Below are 17452 nucleotides of genomic sequence, written 5' to 3'. Positions count from 1 at the left end.
CAAAGTAATGTAAGTTATTACTTCTCAATACTTTTTAATGGAAAAACGAGCAACACGAATTCAAACGAGAACCAATGAAAAACAATGCTCAACATTTGCCAAAGCACACTGCCAAATTAATGGAGCATGTCTAGACAGCAATAAAATGAAAAAGAAATGTTACTGAAGGAATGTTATATCCTGCAATTAATCTTTACACAGAAAATGTACATTTGAATGTAACCCTTTTGTAATTACCAAGCTATATATTAATAACTATTTAATTACATGTATTTAATGACATGTACCTGTGCCTGATTATAGTTACATTTATTTTGTAATGTAACTCCATTAAATGTAACTAGTTACTCCCAAACCCTGGGTATAATGTAAGCCACCTGACCATCTTCATGACCACCAGAATGTTGCCGATAGGGGAAGCCATACTACATTGCAGAGGCACAAATGTCCAACTGGCCCAAGCAAGCCCCTGCCATGTCTACTTCATTACACTCCACACCCACTCTGAAACTCGTAAGATCTGCTTTATATTTTTGCAGGCTTGAAAGTAGAAAGTTATCAAAATACACATGGGTAAGAAGATAAATCAAAGGGAAAAAATGGGTTGCTAGGTAACAGGGAAAATGCTTGTCTTGTGAGCTCCAAACAACAAAACTATCCACTGTGCTGATTTTCTATTATATTTTCATGCTTTATTTAACTCAATGATGAAAATCCTTCATTGTCAGACAATTTAATGTACATTTTATATCTTTCTATTCATATACTGTATGTACACTGGGCAAAGCAACAACTGGTTTGACATGTTGAATGTTATCCACATTTTGTTGCATATCTGCATTACTGAGAAGTCTCTCTTTTACTGTAAACATTGTAACATTGTGTAAACATTATTGCTGCTCAGTATCTTTTAAATTGTATGTAAAGCTGAACAAAATGCTTTGGATTCCCTCCTTGATGATCGATTTACTGGATGACACTTGGGGATGTTTGTAAATCATATTGTTGCACCTAGAAGTAAAGGGACAAAGGATTTTTTTGTTGAAGATTAATAATCTGCTTGGTATAGGCTACCCATATTGTAGTATTACATCATGCTGATCAGTATTCACTCACCTGTCTTTGCTTTCTTCTTATTTGCATTTCTTGTTGTTGTCGGTTTCTAACTTCCTCCAGAGTTAAACGGCCACCTAATGTTAGTGGGAGAATCTCATTAATAATGGATCAATTCATAACATTAATGTTGTATAAAGACACAATAACCCTCATATGGCTCAGAATTATCCAGTTTCAAGGGCCTGGTGGGGCTTCATTTCAACACCAGGAACCAGGGAGACATTTTACACAACACTAAGGCGCCCTCTTGTGTCCACTGTAAATACTACAACCCGGTATTTACATTGTAAATGTACAGTGCTGTGACAGCATCTCAGGCCACCTTATCTACAATGCTATAAAGACAGTATATATGTATACTTACAATAAAACCAGAACCTATAGGGTATTTGTACATCGTATTAAAAAACACAACAATGTCGTTTTCATCACAACATTATAACCTACTAAAACAACAAATCTAATTGTGTAGTACTGTATATGTTGTATGCAATTTATTAAATTGATATAATAGTGCATCAAAATGGTTCATTATTCCTTAAAGGCACCCTTAACAGTCTTTTGACCTAAACATAAAGTTTTCAAAATCATTTTGATAACATGACAAACGGCACTTCTGCCATTGTCTGAGCAGCCCTCTGTAGGCGATTACCGACCTAGCAACTTTCTAGTTTCGGGTAGGAAACGGAAAAGAGCTGCTATGCTACAGGAATTTGGATATCTTTTTCTACTTACTGCTGTCGGTGCATTACCTCTATATTATATCAGAGTTACGTTCATACTTTGTTGTAAAAGACGCATATTTAGTTTGTTTAATATTGCACTTTTCAACTGTAGGGGGACCCAGAGAGCAAATCTTGTTAAGGGTGCCTTTAAGTTTAGAGAATTGCCTAAATTACACTGCCTGGCCCAAAAAAAAGGTCACACACTCTAATATTTTGTTGGATCGCCTTTAGCTTTGATTACAGCACATATTCGCTGTGGCATCATTTCCACAAGCTTCGGCTATGTCACAACACTTATTTCCGTCCAGCATTGCTTTCATTTTTCGCCAAGATCTTGTATTGATGACGGGAGATTCGGACCACTGCGCAAAGTCTTCTCCAGCACATCCCAAAGACTCTCAATGGGGTTGAGGTCTGGACTCTGTGTCTGGTGATGATGTCTAATGCTCCCTGAACCACTCCTTCACAATTTGAGCCTGATAAATCCTGGCATTGTCATCTTGGAATATGCCCTTGCCATCAGGGAAGAAAAAATCCATTGACGGTATGACCTGGTCATTCAGTATATTCAGGTAGTCAGCTGACTTCATAAAGCACATAACATTGCTGAACCTAGGCCTGATCAACTGCAGCGACCCTAGATTATAGCATTGCCCCCAGGGAGGCTCTTACTATTTGCTTAATTAAATCCAGGTGGTGACCTTTTTTTTGGCCAGGCAGTGTATATGACTTGGCACACATACAGGGCTTAAAGCAAGGAGAAGTTTTGTGCCTGAAGTTATCGGATATATGCATAATTATCTTTTTTCAGATCTTAAATGACCCTGATCCACACCTGAATTCTTCAACAGTGCCCAGGAACTTTAAGCCCTGCATACATCTACACTGAGAGACCGACAATCTCAATGATCTGTTCACGTCTCCTGAGTAACACAAACACAGCAATCCTGCAAGCAGCTAAGTGACTCACCCACGGAGCTGGGGGCTAAAGAAATGTAGCCCATGGCCCGACTCAAGCGCAGATCCTCAAGAGCAGCCAGCTCTGCTTCAGCCTCTGACAGACAAAATATGTAAAGGCTTCACTGTCAAACAGTACATCAGTGGGGAAGGCTCAATACTTTATGCTGACCAAGGAAGGGATATCTTACAAAGATTTTCATACAAATGTATTTCATGCCAAATGTACAAGATGTACACCCATGATGTATTGTGGGAAGAGAATGTTCCTCAATATGCACGCATTAAAGTTTAAGCTTATTTGTTGATTTTAGTCATTTTTGTATGTAGCTGCTTATTTATTTGTTGCACAAATTGTTAATACATGTCTAAATTCGTAAACGGAAACAGCATGCATGAGAACATGTTCAACAGCCAATGTTTTCCATTGTTCTTTCAGAATTACACCCTATTGCAGAGATAAGGCTATTTGTATTCTGTATAACAGCAAAAGATGTTGATCATAAGCAACATTATGCATCAAACAAAACAAAAAAGACTTACGCTTCTGGATTTCAATTCTCTTCTTTGGGTTTGGTGGAATGACCGTGAAAGCTTTATGACTGATAACAGAGAAAATGCAAAAAGGTGTCGTGCAAACGATTTCAGAATGCCATCACCACAGTTTGTTGGTTCTTCAAGGATTAGGCATAGGCTAAATTAAAGTGGACCTAGCCGGCCATATGGTTTCAGACAGCTTTAAGATGTTTCAGATTTTTAAAATAAAATTCTCATATAGGTCTACGTACCTTCGAATTTCATGTATCACTCTGTGCTCAGGTTTTATTGTTGTCCGTTCATCTTTCTGTGCAATAGGCGCATTCTGGTGTTTAGAGGAGGTCGCACATGTTTTAACTTGGGTATTCGTCGGAGGAGGTCTGGTAGACTCGGTCTTGGGGTGACTGGAGGAAACTTTACATCTTGTGCAACTGGATGCCCTCTTCTTGTGCGTAACGTTATCTTTAGTGCGCCTAGCTTGTGGACTTTCCACAGTTTTCGACTTGACGTTACTGCCAACGATTTTCGGCTTAATCTCAACTGTTCTTGGTTTAATGATTTTAGTGTTGGGCATTTTCATAAATTAGGACTTCCAATCAGACTAAACGATTAAACTAGCCTATAGTCGAATGCCTATCCGCAAAGCATTAAATCCCCCGTTGTCTCACCTGCACGTTGACCTCCTGAACACTTCTCATGAACAGTAGTAGCCTAGGCTACGAGGATTAAGTGGCCATATGGGCAGCGCATTTCACAAACTAAACCGCTGTTCACTTCTGCTCCCCAGATTAACAAAGGTTGTCACCATGGTAATCCAATTAATGGCACATTAAACACGGCAAAGAACGCTGGGAAATGTAGGCCTAGTAAGATGTGCATTTCATCAAATATCATCAGGACAAAGTCATGTTCAAGTTCAACCTACAGGTAATGAGTTATGTTATTTATTCTATTTAACCTGTTATTTCTGTGTGGTAGGCCTAATGTAAAGGATAACGATTCTTAAAATGTTTGACACAAATAGGCATATAGGCTAAACATAGGCTAATCAATCTAGCCCAACAACTAGAATTAGAACTGTGATAGACTATGAACAGAGTTGTAGTGGTAAAATAAGGTGGGTAGGCCTAAACTATGAATCCTGTGATCACGGTAAGTTGACTGCGCCATGCGGTATCATATTTTTAAAAAGGCATTCAGAACATGTCTGATATTGGTGGAGGTTGTTGTCCAATGTTTATAACAATAACAATGGTATTAAATGATTAGAGTGTTGATGAGTGTACATATTGTGAATGTGGATAATAGCCTAGGCCTTTTTTAATGTTAAAAGTTGCAACTGGTGAATAAACTCTTTTGAGAGGTGGATAAACTCCAATAAGAGGTAAACTCTATTTCTGAAATTTCAGAGGTGGATAAACTGCGTTTACTTGCATTTAGCCTATAGGCTACATCCCTGACTGTGAAGGCACCACGATTTTAAACTGCCGGAAAATAGACAATAACTAAGAAATACCAATTATGTGTAAGTTCGGCTCTGTGCAGACAGAATGAAATTGGTAGAGAACCAACTGCATGCATTTCCTCGATTTACCTAGAATAAATCAGGTGCATGTCGCAAAATGCCTGGTATTGCCAAAATACGTTTGGTTCCATTTAGTTATGGTCTGTTAATTGCGTTTTAATTAGACTTTTTGTAAATTAATATAATAATCTAAACATTCAAATCCATGCTATGAGAGTCTGCTGTCACTGTAGGTTTGTTACTGTATGAGGTCCTCCTACACTCCAAGTGGTGCTGTATCGCTTTTATGATTCTGCCTGTGCACGGCGTATCACCACTCTCTCTACTGTTACCTTTGACGCATTAGGACATGACGGGATTGTAACGCTCGCCAGAAACGGTCACTCTGTGATGAATGATCTCTCTTATTGACTTCGGGCAGGTAGGAGCAATAAGCTGCCAGTTAAGACTTGTGGGCTTTGTAAGGATTTTCTTGACACGCCGTTTTTCCCCGTTTGATCGAAATATAGAGCATGCGTGCATATTTGCTCCAGATAAAGCTTTTCTCCTCTCATGACTTTCATTTTGTAGCATTTACCCAATGTCCGGCAAAGTTGTGGTGATTTATCATCCCTCCGATTTTGCGAGTTTGATGGCTATTGGACATGATTAGCCTAGAAAAGAACCACGGTGTCGATTTCGACAGTCCTAGAATTCAAGGAAGTATGACATGCAAATGGTACACATCAGTTCTGTCATTGCGCATACACGCCCATTTTTCAGCTTGTAAATCTCGAATTTGGGGATAATATAAATGCAGTGACGATGGTAAAATAATAGGCCTCCACGGCGCTATTTTAATTTTCAGACAAATGCTGCATTTAATGTGGATGATGCAGGTGACAGGTTACAGTCATGGTTACAGTATGCTACAGTGTAGCCATATTTCGCTTAGCGCTTCTTTATGGTAGCCTAACTTGTGTGACAAATCCTATTTCGCAGAAATTCCTGGTGAGATCATTTCAGATGTTACAAATGTGTAGGCCTACATGTTTTGAATCATATTCTCTCTATAATATATGTTAGGCTATATGGCATACATTTGCACGGCTCACGTCTGTCCTTGCATTCAGAAAACCACCTCTGCCCGTATTTAAGACTCAACATTATTTCAATGTATTGAAAAGATCAAGCGAATAGGCCTACTGATATACAAATCAGATAAATGTGGCCGTTTTACTTCATATCAGTGGAATTTGCATATAAACTGGCCGTTTACAACTTCCTGTTTGACCGCGGTTGTCTGAGGCACATAGCCTAAACTGGAATGTAAATATGTTCAGTCTACTGATGGCATTGCTGCGTAGACTAACCTGTCCATGCAACAGGATACACATGAATATGTAGGAGGCCAGGCAGGTAGGCTGTGTGCTACTCGAAGTAGAAGTGGCCGTTGGGAAGCATATTTATAACGGATAATATGTTGTCCATCTGCAACCTGTTTCTTTGATTATTCTTTTCCATTACGCATCGTTGGAATGAGAGGTCATGCGTGGACATTGTTGACAGATTCATAACCACCATTTAGATGGGTTGACTAATCCTATTAAGACACTTTGCCATTTTTATATATATTTTTTCTGTTAACCAAACACTTTACAGAACGCCTACATTTAGAAGTTGATAATGCCGTCAAAGTGTGGTTTAAAAGTTGAGTTTTTGTGAATTTTGCTGTGTGTAGGGTGGGCAAACAAAATAAAATGAATGGAGTATGAAGTGCACTACATATGCTGTGCTGGTGAGGAGCTGACAATTTTGATGCAGTCTAGTTAGTTTTGGGCCTTGGACATTTATTATGATCGGCGAGTTAAGTTGTTTTACAAGCTCGAGCTTGAGCAGCCCACAGCCAAACCACTGCAGGATTTGTTAGTGAAAATCTGTTTATACAGCCTAGGCTCCTCCATGCTTCAATCCTGTTTCAAGACTGGTTTGGCACCTTGCTTGTTGTGTCATGTTTTGAACCAAGTTGGAAGATACACTTTGTCATTGAACCCCACAAAAAGATAACACATCATGCCTTCTATTTCAGTTACAAGTCTTGTTACAACTGTTTTACAATTGTTTTATATTTTACTGTCTTGAACGGGAGCATATACGACACCAGTTATCCAACTGATTTCAGTAAGAACTGCTTATGGGACAAAAACAGCAATTATACTGCAGTATGTCTGAAGTACAATGCAGTACAATAATATTTGCATGTCGTAAATATACAGTTTGTTAACTGCCGTTAACTGCAGTACTATGTAGTGCGATGTAGTTTTTTCATGTCCAAAATATTGCATATCCTGCATATGAAATGCAAAGAATTCCTCCAAAATAGCCATTTTGATTCTCTTGAAGTAGTGCAGCTATTTTTGTAAGGGATGCTAGTTAATAGATATTTGATGGCTTTGGAAGGCTCTACAGTTTTAAGTAGGCCAAAGTGTCTACATTTTATTATTGCCATTTTACATGCTATACACACATATCAAGGGCAACAAAGGTGGGACCAGCTTGCAGGTCTAATAAAACACACATTATCTGAGTTCTGTTTCTGTTTGCTTATGTATGGCTTCATAGGGGTTCAGTGAGAGTGAATGATACTTAATTTTTGTCGTATGGCCTGATTTTATGGAAGCCTGTTTCCGCCACTTAAAAAGAAGAGAAAACTATCACAAACTAAGTCAAAATTCTTAGATACTGAATCAAAATTTTGAGATACTATGTCACAATTTTGAGATATTAAGATGACATGATACTAAGTGAAAATTGTGTGATATTTTTTTATTTTAATCTTTTTTTTTACTTAGTATCTCAAAATTTCTATTTAGCTCTCAGTGAAAATTTAAGTCAACAACAGAACAGCATAAGATCCAGAGCAATAAAATAATCATGCTCCACTGGTTTGGTTTAAAGTTCAGTGGCAAAGTGGCATTCTTTTACATGACACCATGCATGCCTGAGGGCAACAATCCATCAAAATTCACTTGAATTAAAAGACAACAACAAGACACAGCATAATAACAGTTCTCTGCACATGGGCTTTCATAAGTGAAAGCAAAGCCTCATATATAGGGCAAGGGCACTATGGTTAGTAAAACCCTTTGTTTTCTTTACACATTTCTTTTCACAGACTCCTGTGACCAGACCCACAAAAGAGATGGACAGGGAGCCCAATAGACAATCTGAAACGGAGAAAAGAGAAAGTCCAGCTCAAAGTCCAACTGTAAATCCCTCTAACCAGCCCAAAGCGAGCAACCCCCCCAACCAAGCCAATGGCAACAGCTTCTCCATTCAGACAAAGATCAACAAACCTCCCAGCCAGACGAATGGGAACAACCTCCTCAAACAGCCCACTGGTAAAATTCTTCCCAGCCAGGCCAATGGCAACCAGAGCAGCGCTTCAGTTCACACCACAATCACCACGTTCCACACGACCCCCACTCTGACTGACCAGAAAGTTGTTCAGGTAACCAAGATCTCCTCTCACACATGCACTTTTCTTTACAGTTCAAAGCATCTCTCACACCTCCACTCGGTAGTTCTCCTAGTGGACCACCACTTTCACTTTATCAGTCAGTCACAAGTACAACCTCCATCCTCTCACACATATTCAGTCTTACCTTCACTCTAACCCTTAGTCGCTGCTGGGGGTCCCCCCCCCCCCCCCCCTTCCCCGTTCTCTATACTGTGAAATCTGCTGTGATACTTGGCCTCTGTTAGGTGATCCACCAGCCCAGTCGCCAACCAAGAGGGTCGGCTGCACAGCTGCTGCATCAGATGTATACAGTCCAGCAGCAGCAGAAACAGCAGCAGCATGGCTCGCTTCATGCAGCAGCTCAGCAACAACAGCATCAACAGCAACAGCTACAGCAGCAGAAACGGCAAAGCCACCTGCCAGCTGCACAGCAGGTGCAGAATGCCAGGAAATCGTTGAATCTGCCCCATCCAAACAATGCTTTAAAATAGCTTTAAAATAGCATATTCTGCCAGGCTGCTACATGCATCTATCTCATATGCCTATGTTCTGCATCTCCACCTTCCCATATGTGATATTGGTGCCTGCATGTTGTAATCTAAATTTTGATAGCTTTTATTAACTTTTTTAGAACTGTGTTAATACTTGGCTGCGAGCAGGGAGTTGAAGGAAGTGCTTTGCTGAGCAATGGCCTGCATGCATTTGGGCTGCATATTCTCGTTTTTTTTTTTTTTTTTTGTCATTCCTTTGATCTGGCATGTGCACCATACCTACCTGAGTCTTGCCACAGTGAATGCCTGTGATCACGTTTTTTTTTTTTTTTTTTCATGTCTATGTTTTTTCATGTCTATGCACTGAAAACTTACATGAAATTTAACCCATTAATGCCTTTCCATTTCAGGTCAGATTGTTTGGGGACAAGATGCCATCTTTGTCATCACCAACCAGCGAAGGAACGCCTGTGTCATCGCCACAGCAGTCTCCCAAACCAGTATGTTTTTTACTCTGAAAAGTGTAACAAAAATTCTTTACAGGGCTATCTTGCATCAGTTTTCTTAAACAAATCTGCTATTCTATAGTTTTGAAACTGTAACTCCCCATGATTTATGGCAGAAATAAGTTATGTTTCCTGTAATAAAACTTTAATTAGCCTTGTGAACTAGCCTCTACCACGTGAGCATATGTTTGCATTGTGGTAAGGCTATGCTCTAACCGACATGTTCTGTATAGGAACATCACAAGAATGTCTGGGGCTCAGGTAGTTCTTAACCGTTCCTGTTTCTGCTCTCATTCTGAATTGCTCCGTTTCTCTGATTTCTAGGTCACGTCACCCAGTTCTCCTGGGTCTACACACATGGTTCGAGCTTCCCAGAGTCCTATCCCGGTGACTGCTAACCAAAGGATAGCCCCGCATGCTCTGCTCTTGGGGAAGAGCGCTTGTACCAGTCCTGCTCAAATGTTGTTGAGAGCACAAATGGTACGGGAACTCTACCAGCCTCTCTGCAGTGACATCAAATTCTCATGTTCTTGAGCCATTGTGAGGGACCTTTCATAGAGTCTCAGACTGAGATATTTATAGAACATAAAATATGGTTTACTTTCTTTCTTCGTTCTCTCCCCTTTAAGAGATAATGCTTTTGTGTTTTAGTCATTTTTTTGGTTTGTAATTTTGGAGTCAAAATTTTGCAGCAATGTTTCAGGGGATTCTGCTAAGTAGGTTTGCTATTAGTTATGTATCTCATATCAGTGACCCAGACTAAATGTATTTTCTTCTCCTGATGATATTTTCTCATTTTGTACAGATTAACCACCTCTTCATGCCTTGCTTGCCGCTATCTTCTCTTTGCATACATCACTGTATAATTTCACTCTGTCTTCTTCACCTGTTTGTTTCTGTGCTGCCAATCCTTGGGCTAGCAGCTGATCTTGACCTCCACAGTGCGGCCTGAGCTGCCTGTCCTGTCCTCTCCTTCTTCTCGATTTTCCTCCTCACAGGTGAGCTTTTGATAGAGTGTATGCGTTACGGTCTATGCATGATGTGACTGAGAGAAAATGGCTCTTCTGCTGTGGATAGGACGTGGCGTCCGAGGGTTTGTTTGAGAGGATCTCCGTTTAAGGGTATGCACTGTACTCTAGGAGTGCATTGGCTGAAGAGTGACTGAGGTAGTGAAACTTCTCTCCCTTCTACCTCTCATTGCCTTTAGCTCCAGAGCCTGACCCTTCGTCCACCGCCACCAGGAACCTTGACAATCCCGCCAAATCTCCCGCTCAAAGCCTCGGCCACCATCCCACCGTCGGCAGCGCCTCGTCCGAGGGCCCCCATCGCGCCCCTGAGGCTCAGCCAGACACCCACCGGCCTTGGAAGAGAGGCGTCAAAAGTTGGTGATGGCTGTCCAACGTCTCCCCAAGCTGGGGCGAAAACACCACCTGTGCGTCACCTCACCGTGCCACCTCCATGTACGTTACTGGCATTATCGTCCACTCTCTGGACACTCCATCAGTTAACTAGTACCGCATCGTAGACTGATGTACTTCTTGTAAACTGCAACTCACACTTCCCAAGTCCTCTCCATCCCCTACTCCTTTAACTCTGTAGGCATCAAGTCTTACTCAATCAGTGCTTCAAGACAAGAGTATACACAATCTGAACTGCCTGAAGTGCTTGAACATCAAGTTCAAGTGTATGTGTGCTTGTATGTGTGTGTGTGTGTGTGTGTGTGTGTGTGTGTGTGTGTGTGTGTGTGTGTGTGTGAGAGAGAGAGAGAGAGAGAGAGAGAGAGACTGTGCATGTGTGCCTGTGTGTATCTACTGTATGTGTGTGTGTATGACTGAATTTTTGTGTGTATGTAAGCATGTGAGCATGTGTGCACTGGTTCCATAAAACAAGCCTGCAACAAAAGAGAAAGGATATGTGTGTGTGTGTGTGTGTGTGTGTGCATACATCCTTGTGTGTGTGTGTCTGTATATGTGTGAGTACAGTATGTCTATACAGACGTATATGTGTGTGTGTGTGTGTGTGTGTGTGTGTGTGTGTGTGTGTGTGTGTGTGATTCGCATGTGCACATCCAAATGCAGTGGTCATTGTGACTATATGACTGTGCTGCACTAGTGCTACTGGCTGTCGTAATTATTAGGTACAAATGTGGTTGGTTCTTTATGTTTTAAACAATGTAAGACAGATTTTTTCTCATTTTAATGTTAATGTATATGTGAATTAGAATTGGAAATGTTGATGAATGGTAGGATGTCATTGTATTGTAATAATATGTATATATGTTTGTTGTAATTGTATATAATGTTTATCATTATGTTCTTACAAAATTGCATTCTTTTCTCATTTCAGCCCTCTACAGCCCAGTACAATCTCATGCATTGGCCAAACACAAAGCCAGTAGCCCAGGCAGCCTTAAACGATCTCATAGCCAGACCTCCCAGCAGCCAGCCAGCCTCCAGAACCACACCTCTCCAAGCAGTCCCCAGGGTCCCACACCAAAGAAGCCCTTACCAGTGTTATATCGTTGCCCCTCAGCCCCGGGCATGTCCACTCAAGCAACATCCTCCTTTCTGCCCTCCAGTCCCTCTGTCACCACAGAGAGAAGCCAGACCACTACCACCACGAATGCCACCTCTCCCACTTTAGCCTTACCCTTGGGGAGCACGACCCCCACCTCGGAGCGGTCGCTCTTGGCCTCAAAGCAGCTGTTGAAGATCGCTCTGTCCTCAGCCTCTGTTCAGATGGCCAGCAACCCGTCCAAGATGACCGCCATCACAACATCTCGGGATTATATCCAGTCCAAGCCACTGTCTCCCATGTTTTCCCGACCTATCAAACTAGACTGCCAAGGCCACTCCCCGCAAAGAAGCTTGGGCCAGCCGCTGAACCAGCTTTCTCCCGTGTCCACTCAGATCTCCCCAGTCCCAACAACCACACCAAAAATCCCCTCTCCTCTCCCCTCACCTCAGAGACCCTGCCCTCCCTCCCCAATTCTCCCTCCTGGACTCCTTCCAAGTGGCGCCCAGAAACATCCAAAGTCACCCGTGGCGTTACACCACCCAACAGCCCCTACTGAAAGGCTGCCAAAAGAACAGAAGAAAGTGACAGAGGTGGAGGGGAGGAGGACAGATCCAGTAGTGGAGAGACTGATGCCTCTGGCCCAGCCTCTGAAGACAACCATACTGGTCAAACCTGCCACTCTTACAACAAACTCACAAACTCTGAACGCTACCCCAGCTGGAAAAGCTTTAGACTTCACCCTAGTAAGTTTAATCTTCATGTTTGCTTTTCAGTGATCATGGCTTGCTTTTAGCCAGCAAATCAACTCTGTAATCAACTTTGCTGCACTGGAGGTTGTTTTTTGTTTTGTTTTGCTGTTGTGTTTTCTGTTATGTCTACTCACTGGTGTTTTGTCTGGTCCTGAAGTCTGAGCCCCCTTGCTCAGGAGAATCCCAGGGCAAAGCACCAATAAAGAATATACAGAAGAGCCCTCAACCACCAACAGCATCGCCTCCAGCACTTCCTGTGCATCCTGGGGATCATTGTGAGGACGTCTCCACTCAATCAGACAATCACTCAGGTACAGACACATTTGAGACTTCAGCATTTGCGTGTTTGCCTTCAGGCACTAAAATAAGTGCTCTTCAGACCCTCAATACAGTTTTCTCCTCTGGCTTTGCAGCTGTGTCCAGTCTTTCGTCAGACCTGTCACCTACCCAGCCGTCTGTGGTCCCACCATTGAATGACCCCCTGGTACCCAGTGCCTCTCCCTCACCCCTCACACCCCTGCTGGGACGGAACCCCAGTCCTTCTCCCTCATCCGGCTCCACAACAACACCAGAAAACCAGGAGAAACCAGAAGCCACAAAGCCAGTTATTCTAACCCACCTGGTTGATGGCTTCATCATTCAAGAGGGACTTCAGCCTTTCCCGGTGTGGTTCCATTTAAATAATGTTCTCTGATGGAATATTTTGTCATATTATTCTAACCTTTTGGTCACTAAAGAGCCACTCCTAATCATTGGTTAGGCATATGGGACTGACTTCGGTTCTACCTCTCCTCAGGTCATTCGGTCATCCCTGATGGTGGACCAGTCAGGCCGAAAGCTTGAAAGTGCAATGAATGGACTGAAAGATCCAGAACCATTCCACTGTATGGAAACAGCAGATAATTCCTCTGACACAGATGCAGATGTGGGACCACATGACAGTGAGTAACATACAGGCAAATGATTATGCCAAGTTGGGGACCATCTGCATTACAAAGACCAGAAAATGTGCATGCAATAGAGGATTACAGTACATTTTTACTCAACCCCATTTTACAATCACATTGGAAAATCTTTTAAAAGTATATTTTACAGTGTATCACTGTGAGTACAGCTAATTTGTCCCATAGTTTGCTGACAAATTGAAATGTTGAACTGTTGAACAAATGTTTGAACTGGAATTGAATGTCTAACTTCTGTATTCCCTTTAACCACCGCCCCCCTCCCCACCCCCCACACAACCACCACCACCACCACCACCACCACTCCAATAGATGGGTATGAAGATGGCCAGAGAGTGATGGTGCAGTGTGAGTTCTGCAGAAGAGAAGCCCCCTCTCCATCATTTGTCCGCTCCAAACGCTTCTGCTCCAGTTCCTGTGCTAGGCGGTAAGGCTCGTGCTAACATACTGATCCTCTTTTAAAACCACTATGGTAAAATGGACACTAGGTCATTATGTTTTAGTTCCTGTCACAGCGTCATTACACAAGGGAACATGGCTATGCAGTGCGACAGCATTATACCTGGGGGACTAGACCACAAAGGCGACAACAGGAAAGCGCTTAGGTGTCTATATCATGGCCATGTGTCATTAGTAACGACCAAGAACAGGTCATCAGTAAAACCACAGAGGAAGCTGCACTCAATGCACACAGACTCATGCGCTCAACTAGTGAGCACACAATGAAACATCGGAAATAAGAATATGGGTCAGTGAGGAGATATACACAGGTATAGACAATGGCACTGCAGTGGTGTGTGTGTGTGTGTGTGTTTGTGTGTGTGTGTGTGTGTGTGTGTCCTTTCTTTTTTGCATGCATGCATCAATGCAGACATTCACACAATAACTGTAACAGGATGTGGTCAGACACTGCTCACCCAAGAGTCTCAACGTCAGGGGCTTGTTAGGTAGTGATACTGGTGCCTCTACATGCCTGTGTGGGCCTGTGCAAGTATAGCACAACTGTACAATCAAGTCTTCAAAACCTGTTTGTTTGTAACAATCATACCCCAACCTGCCCTTTTCCTGTTTTTTCCGCTTTTCATGTTACAGATTTAGTCATAACAAAAGATTCCGTCCTGCCAGGCGTAGTGGGAGTCAAGATGGCCAGCACAGCCCTGGACTCAAACCAACAGAATCCACCTATGAGGTAAATCTTGGCTGATACTGGCTTGCTAAGAATATGATCATGAACACGGACCTATATACTGTAGGTCATCTACCAAGTGGGAATCATGACATATTCTTAATTGGTCGTTGACTAATGCCCTATGTTCTCAGCTTTTCAATAAAATATGGTTCAGCAAACTGCTGTCCCCTGGCCTTTTAGTAGTTATCTAAGATCACCTTCATCACAACACTCAGTTCTATAGTGTCAATTAGTTATGGCCCTAGTTGCCCGCTATATGTGTGCTTCAATATGTGTGTGTGTTATTGTGTCTTCAGTGTGTTTTAGATCAGTCAGTGGGCTTGATTTCTCCACTCCTTTCTAAGGCAGCGTTCACACTAAAACGTTCTTTTCACCTCCTCAACAGCAGTATTCAAAAGTAGTGAGTGTTGCAATTCAATGTAGAAATTAAAACAGGTAGGGCCTACATGTTGTTGCTATGTTACATTATATTTAGTTAAATCGCTAGCTCCCTGACATAGCTAAGACAGGCAGCTAAGCAACAACCCAACACAACCTCAAAAGTTGAACTATTTTTAACTTTGAGCAACTTGCGTTTTTAGAAGCCTTTTCCGCTTGCGCCCCGCTTTTGAGTCGCGTTGCATCGGTCAGTCGCACCATTCTATAGGGAAACAATTAAATTTGAGTGCCTCGAGGTGAAAAAAGCATGTCAGTCTGAACGCCACCTAACTCCTGTGTGTCTCATTGCTCAGGCTCAGCCGGGCGCAACTGAACAGTGGCGAGTCCAGCCACCCAGAGGCGATGAGGAGGAGGCCGCTGCCCCCATGAAGACCCGCCTGCGCCGGCACACTGAGCTGGAGCGTGAGCGTGAAACCAGGGATGCATCCGAGGAGGCCAGGAGTGAGCCGTGCTCTCCCCAGGACCCAGCCGCCTCTCCCGACCAGTCCTCACGGCCCAGACCCGCTGAGTGGACTGTGGACCAAGTGTGGGAATTCATATCTGCCTTACCAGGTTGGTTTGTGATCCATGCGGCACAGGGCCCAGTTGTCTTCCAGTGCCCAGCTAACAAGCCAAGCTAAACCAGTTTAAGTAAACACAAGAGTCATAAGGGTCTTGTTTAGGCTAAAGCATATTAAAAAGGTTTCACTTAACATGTAGAGCCTGAACATTCACATTTCCTCCTTTGGTCTTAGGCTGTCAGGAGATCGCGGAGTCATTCCGAGCTCAGGAGATCGACGGGCAGGCCCTGCTCCTCCTGACAGAGGATCACCTGATGACCGCCATGAACGTCAAACTGGGGCCCGCACTCAAGATCTGCGCCCGCATCAACTCCCTGAAGGAGCACTAAGAGAGAGAGAGATAGAGAGAGAGAGAGAGAGAGAAAGAGAGAGAGAGGTAGGAGGACAGAGGGATGAGGAGGACAGGCAGAAATGAGATAAGAGTTGGGGGGGGGGGGGGGGGGGTGAGTGAAATGACATACAGCGAGAAAATCCCATATAGCCCAGAGCACTTGCCAATAGAACAGAGCCATTTTGTGCACTTTAAAATTGAGAGATTGCGTTTAATTCGTCAGAGACAATTTCCTGTGTGTTTGCAAAAAAAAAAAAAATCAAATGTTAGACACAAATTACCTGTGTATTTAGCATCTGTCTGAAAGCATGATAGCAATATATGGTCAGTATCCGTACACACAAGATCCACACAGTCATAGTAGGAGGGATTTTTGTGTCCACCTTTTGTATGGGGTCTTATAATAAGGGTTGTTTTTTATATTTTGGACTGAGAAGAATGGACCATTCCCTGTGTTACATAGCAAAGGTTGAGGTGAAAGGCAGTGGTAATATTAGTTGCTAGCATGTCCCCTTTCTAGATCTTTTCTTATTGTACTGTATATGTGTACATGTCATAACATTTAAGTGTTTTGTGTGTACAAAGTTCCAGTTGTTTTAAGAAGGATTTGTAATATTTAATATATTTGTTTTTGAGGTTGTGGAAGGTACAACACATGCATATATGGGCGTTTTACAGGGGAAATCATTAACAATACTGTGTTAAGATTAGACAAAAAGGATTTTATTAATCATTTATACTGTGCAAACCAAGCCTAAGAAGTATTGGCTTTAAAACATGTTTAAAGGTATATAAGCTTGAAATGTTTTGTTTTATGAAAACAGGGCAAATGAATTGGTGTCGTTGGAGACCTTAAAGCAGTCGTTTTACAAATGCCAAACCATTGAGGCATTTTATAGTGTAGTATCATGTCAAAAGATGTTTGTCATTGTCACATTACCTTTTCCGTGCCACTTTAAGTATTTAATTAAACAGACATTTTGTTACTGAACCTATGGTCATACTTTTGGCATTTATGAGTATTTTATAAAATGAGTAATTTACTGTGTTCATTGTTTGCAGTGTAGATGTTATAGATATTTTCCTCTGCTAATACAAACATGCCAGGGCATTCAACATAAATTAATCAAGTGTGCAGGATGCATTATCCCAAAATGCTACACCCTAATACTATAGAACATAGATGCGAGGAGAGAAGCAAGTACTACCTTAAGTCAAAAGGAAATTCACAAAAGAACCCAAAGCTCAATTTTGCATCATTTTTGAACTCAGTTTATGATGATGGTAAAGTCTGTCAATTGTATCTTGGTGTAAGGGTCTATGGTATTTTGACAAAATTAAGTATACTAA

General features: G+C 42.1%; 2 protein-coding genes across 6 annotated transcripts; one reads left to right on the top strand and one right to left on the bottom strand.

The window, feature by feature from the left end:
• Positions 1-268: 268 nt before the first annotated feature.
• zgc:194621 (uncharacterized protein LOC795037 homolog) lies at positions 269-4187 on the bottom strand. The gene is made up of 5 exons (XM_042068934.1): positions 3587-4187; positions 3342-3400; positions 2812-2895; positions 1117-1190; positions 269-1011 (listed from the first exon to the last, which is right to left on the bottom strand). The coding sequence occupies exons 1-5, from the start codon at positions 3913-3915 to the stop codon at positions 967-969; spliced, it is 591 nt and encodes a 196-aa protein (XP_041924868.1). The 5' UTR covers positions 3916-4187; the 3' UTR covers positions 269-966.
• A 986-nt stretch (positions 4188-5173) lies between these two features.
• si:ch211-230g15.5 (polyhomeotic-like protein 3) lies at positions 5174-17093 on the top strand. Of its 5 annotated transcripts, none has more exons than XM_042068909.1 (15): positions 5174-5281; positions 8015-8350; positions 8605-8793; positions 9261-9350; positions 9681-9836; positions 10280-10354; positions 10564-10816; positions 11703-12616; positions 12780-12933; positions 13015-13286; positions 13419-13563; positions 13897-14011; positions 14677-14773; positions 15505-15763; positions 15946-17093. In XM_042068909.1, exons 1-15 carry the CDS (start codon positions 5255-5257, stop codon positions 16098-16100), a joined length of 3237 nt encoding a protein of 1078 aa, XP_041924843.1. In that variant the 5' UTR covers positions 5174-5254; the 3' UTR covers positions 16101-17093. The 5 variants fall into 5 exon arrangements, with proteins under 5 accessions (XP_041924843.1, XP_041924844.1, XP_041924842.1 ...); XM_042068910.1 differs by having other exon boundaries at positions 10277-10354; positions 13036-13286; XM_042068908.1 differs by having other exon boundaries at positions 10277-10354.
• Positions 17094-17452: the final 359 nt, after the last annotated feature.

The sequence above is a fragment of the Alosa sapidissima genome, chromosome 17, assembly GCF_018492685.1.
Source record: "Alosa sapidissima isolate fAloSap1 chromosome 17, fAloSap1.pri, whole genome shotgun sequence".
Taxonomy (NCBI): Eukaryota; Metazoa; Chordata; class Actinopteri; order Clupeiformes; family Clupeidae; genus Alosa; species Alosa sapidissima.
This window is presented reverse-complemented; position numbering and strand designations above follow the sequence as displayed.

Excerpts from the sequence above, each read along its gene's own strand:
- si:ch211-230g15.5 (XM_042068908.1), top strand. The coding sequence starts at position 5,255 with ATGATCTCTCTTATTGACTTCGGGCAG. Across the intron at positions 8,794-9,260 it reads ACCTGCCAGCTGCACAGCAG|GTCAGATTGTTTGGGGACAA; the intron begins GTGCAGAATGCC and ends TTTCCATTTCAG. Across the intron at positions 10,817-11,702 it reads CCTCACCGTGCCACCTCCAT|CCCTCTACAGCCCAGTACAA; the intron begins GTACGTTACTGG and ends TTCTCATTTCAG.
- zgc:194621 (XM_042068934.1), bottom strand. The coding sequence starts at position 3,915 with ATGAAAATGCCCAACACTAAAATCATTAAACCAAGAACAGTTGAGATT. Across the intron at positions 3,401-3,586 it reads GTGATACATGAAATTCGAAG|TCATAAAGCTTTCACGGTCA; the intron begins GTACGTAGACCT and ends CTCTGTTATCAG. Across the intron at positions 2,896-3,341 it reads GAGAATTGAAATCCAGAAGC|AGGCTGAAGCAGAGCTGGCT; the intron begins GTAAGTCTTTTT and ends TTTGTCTGTCAG.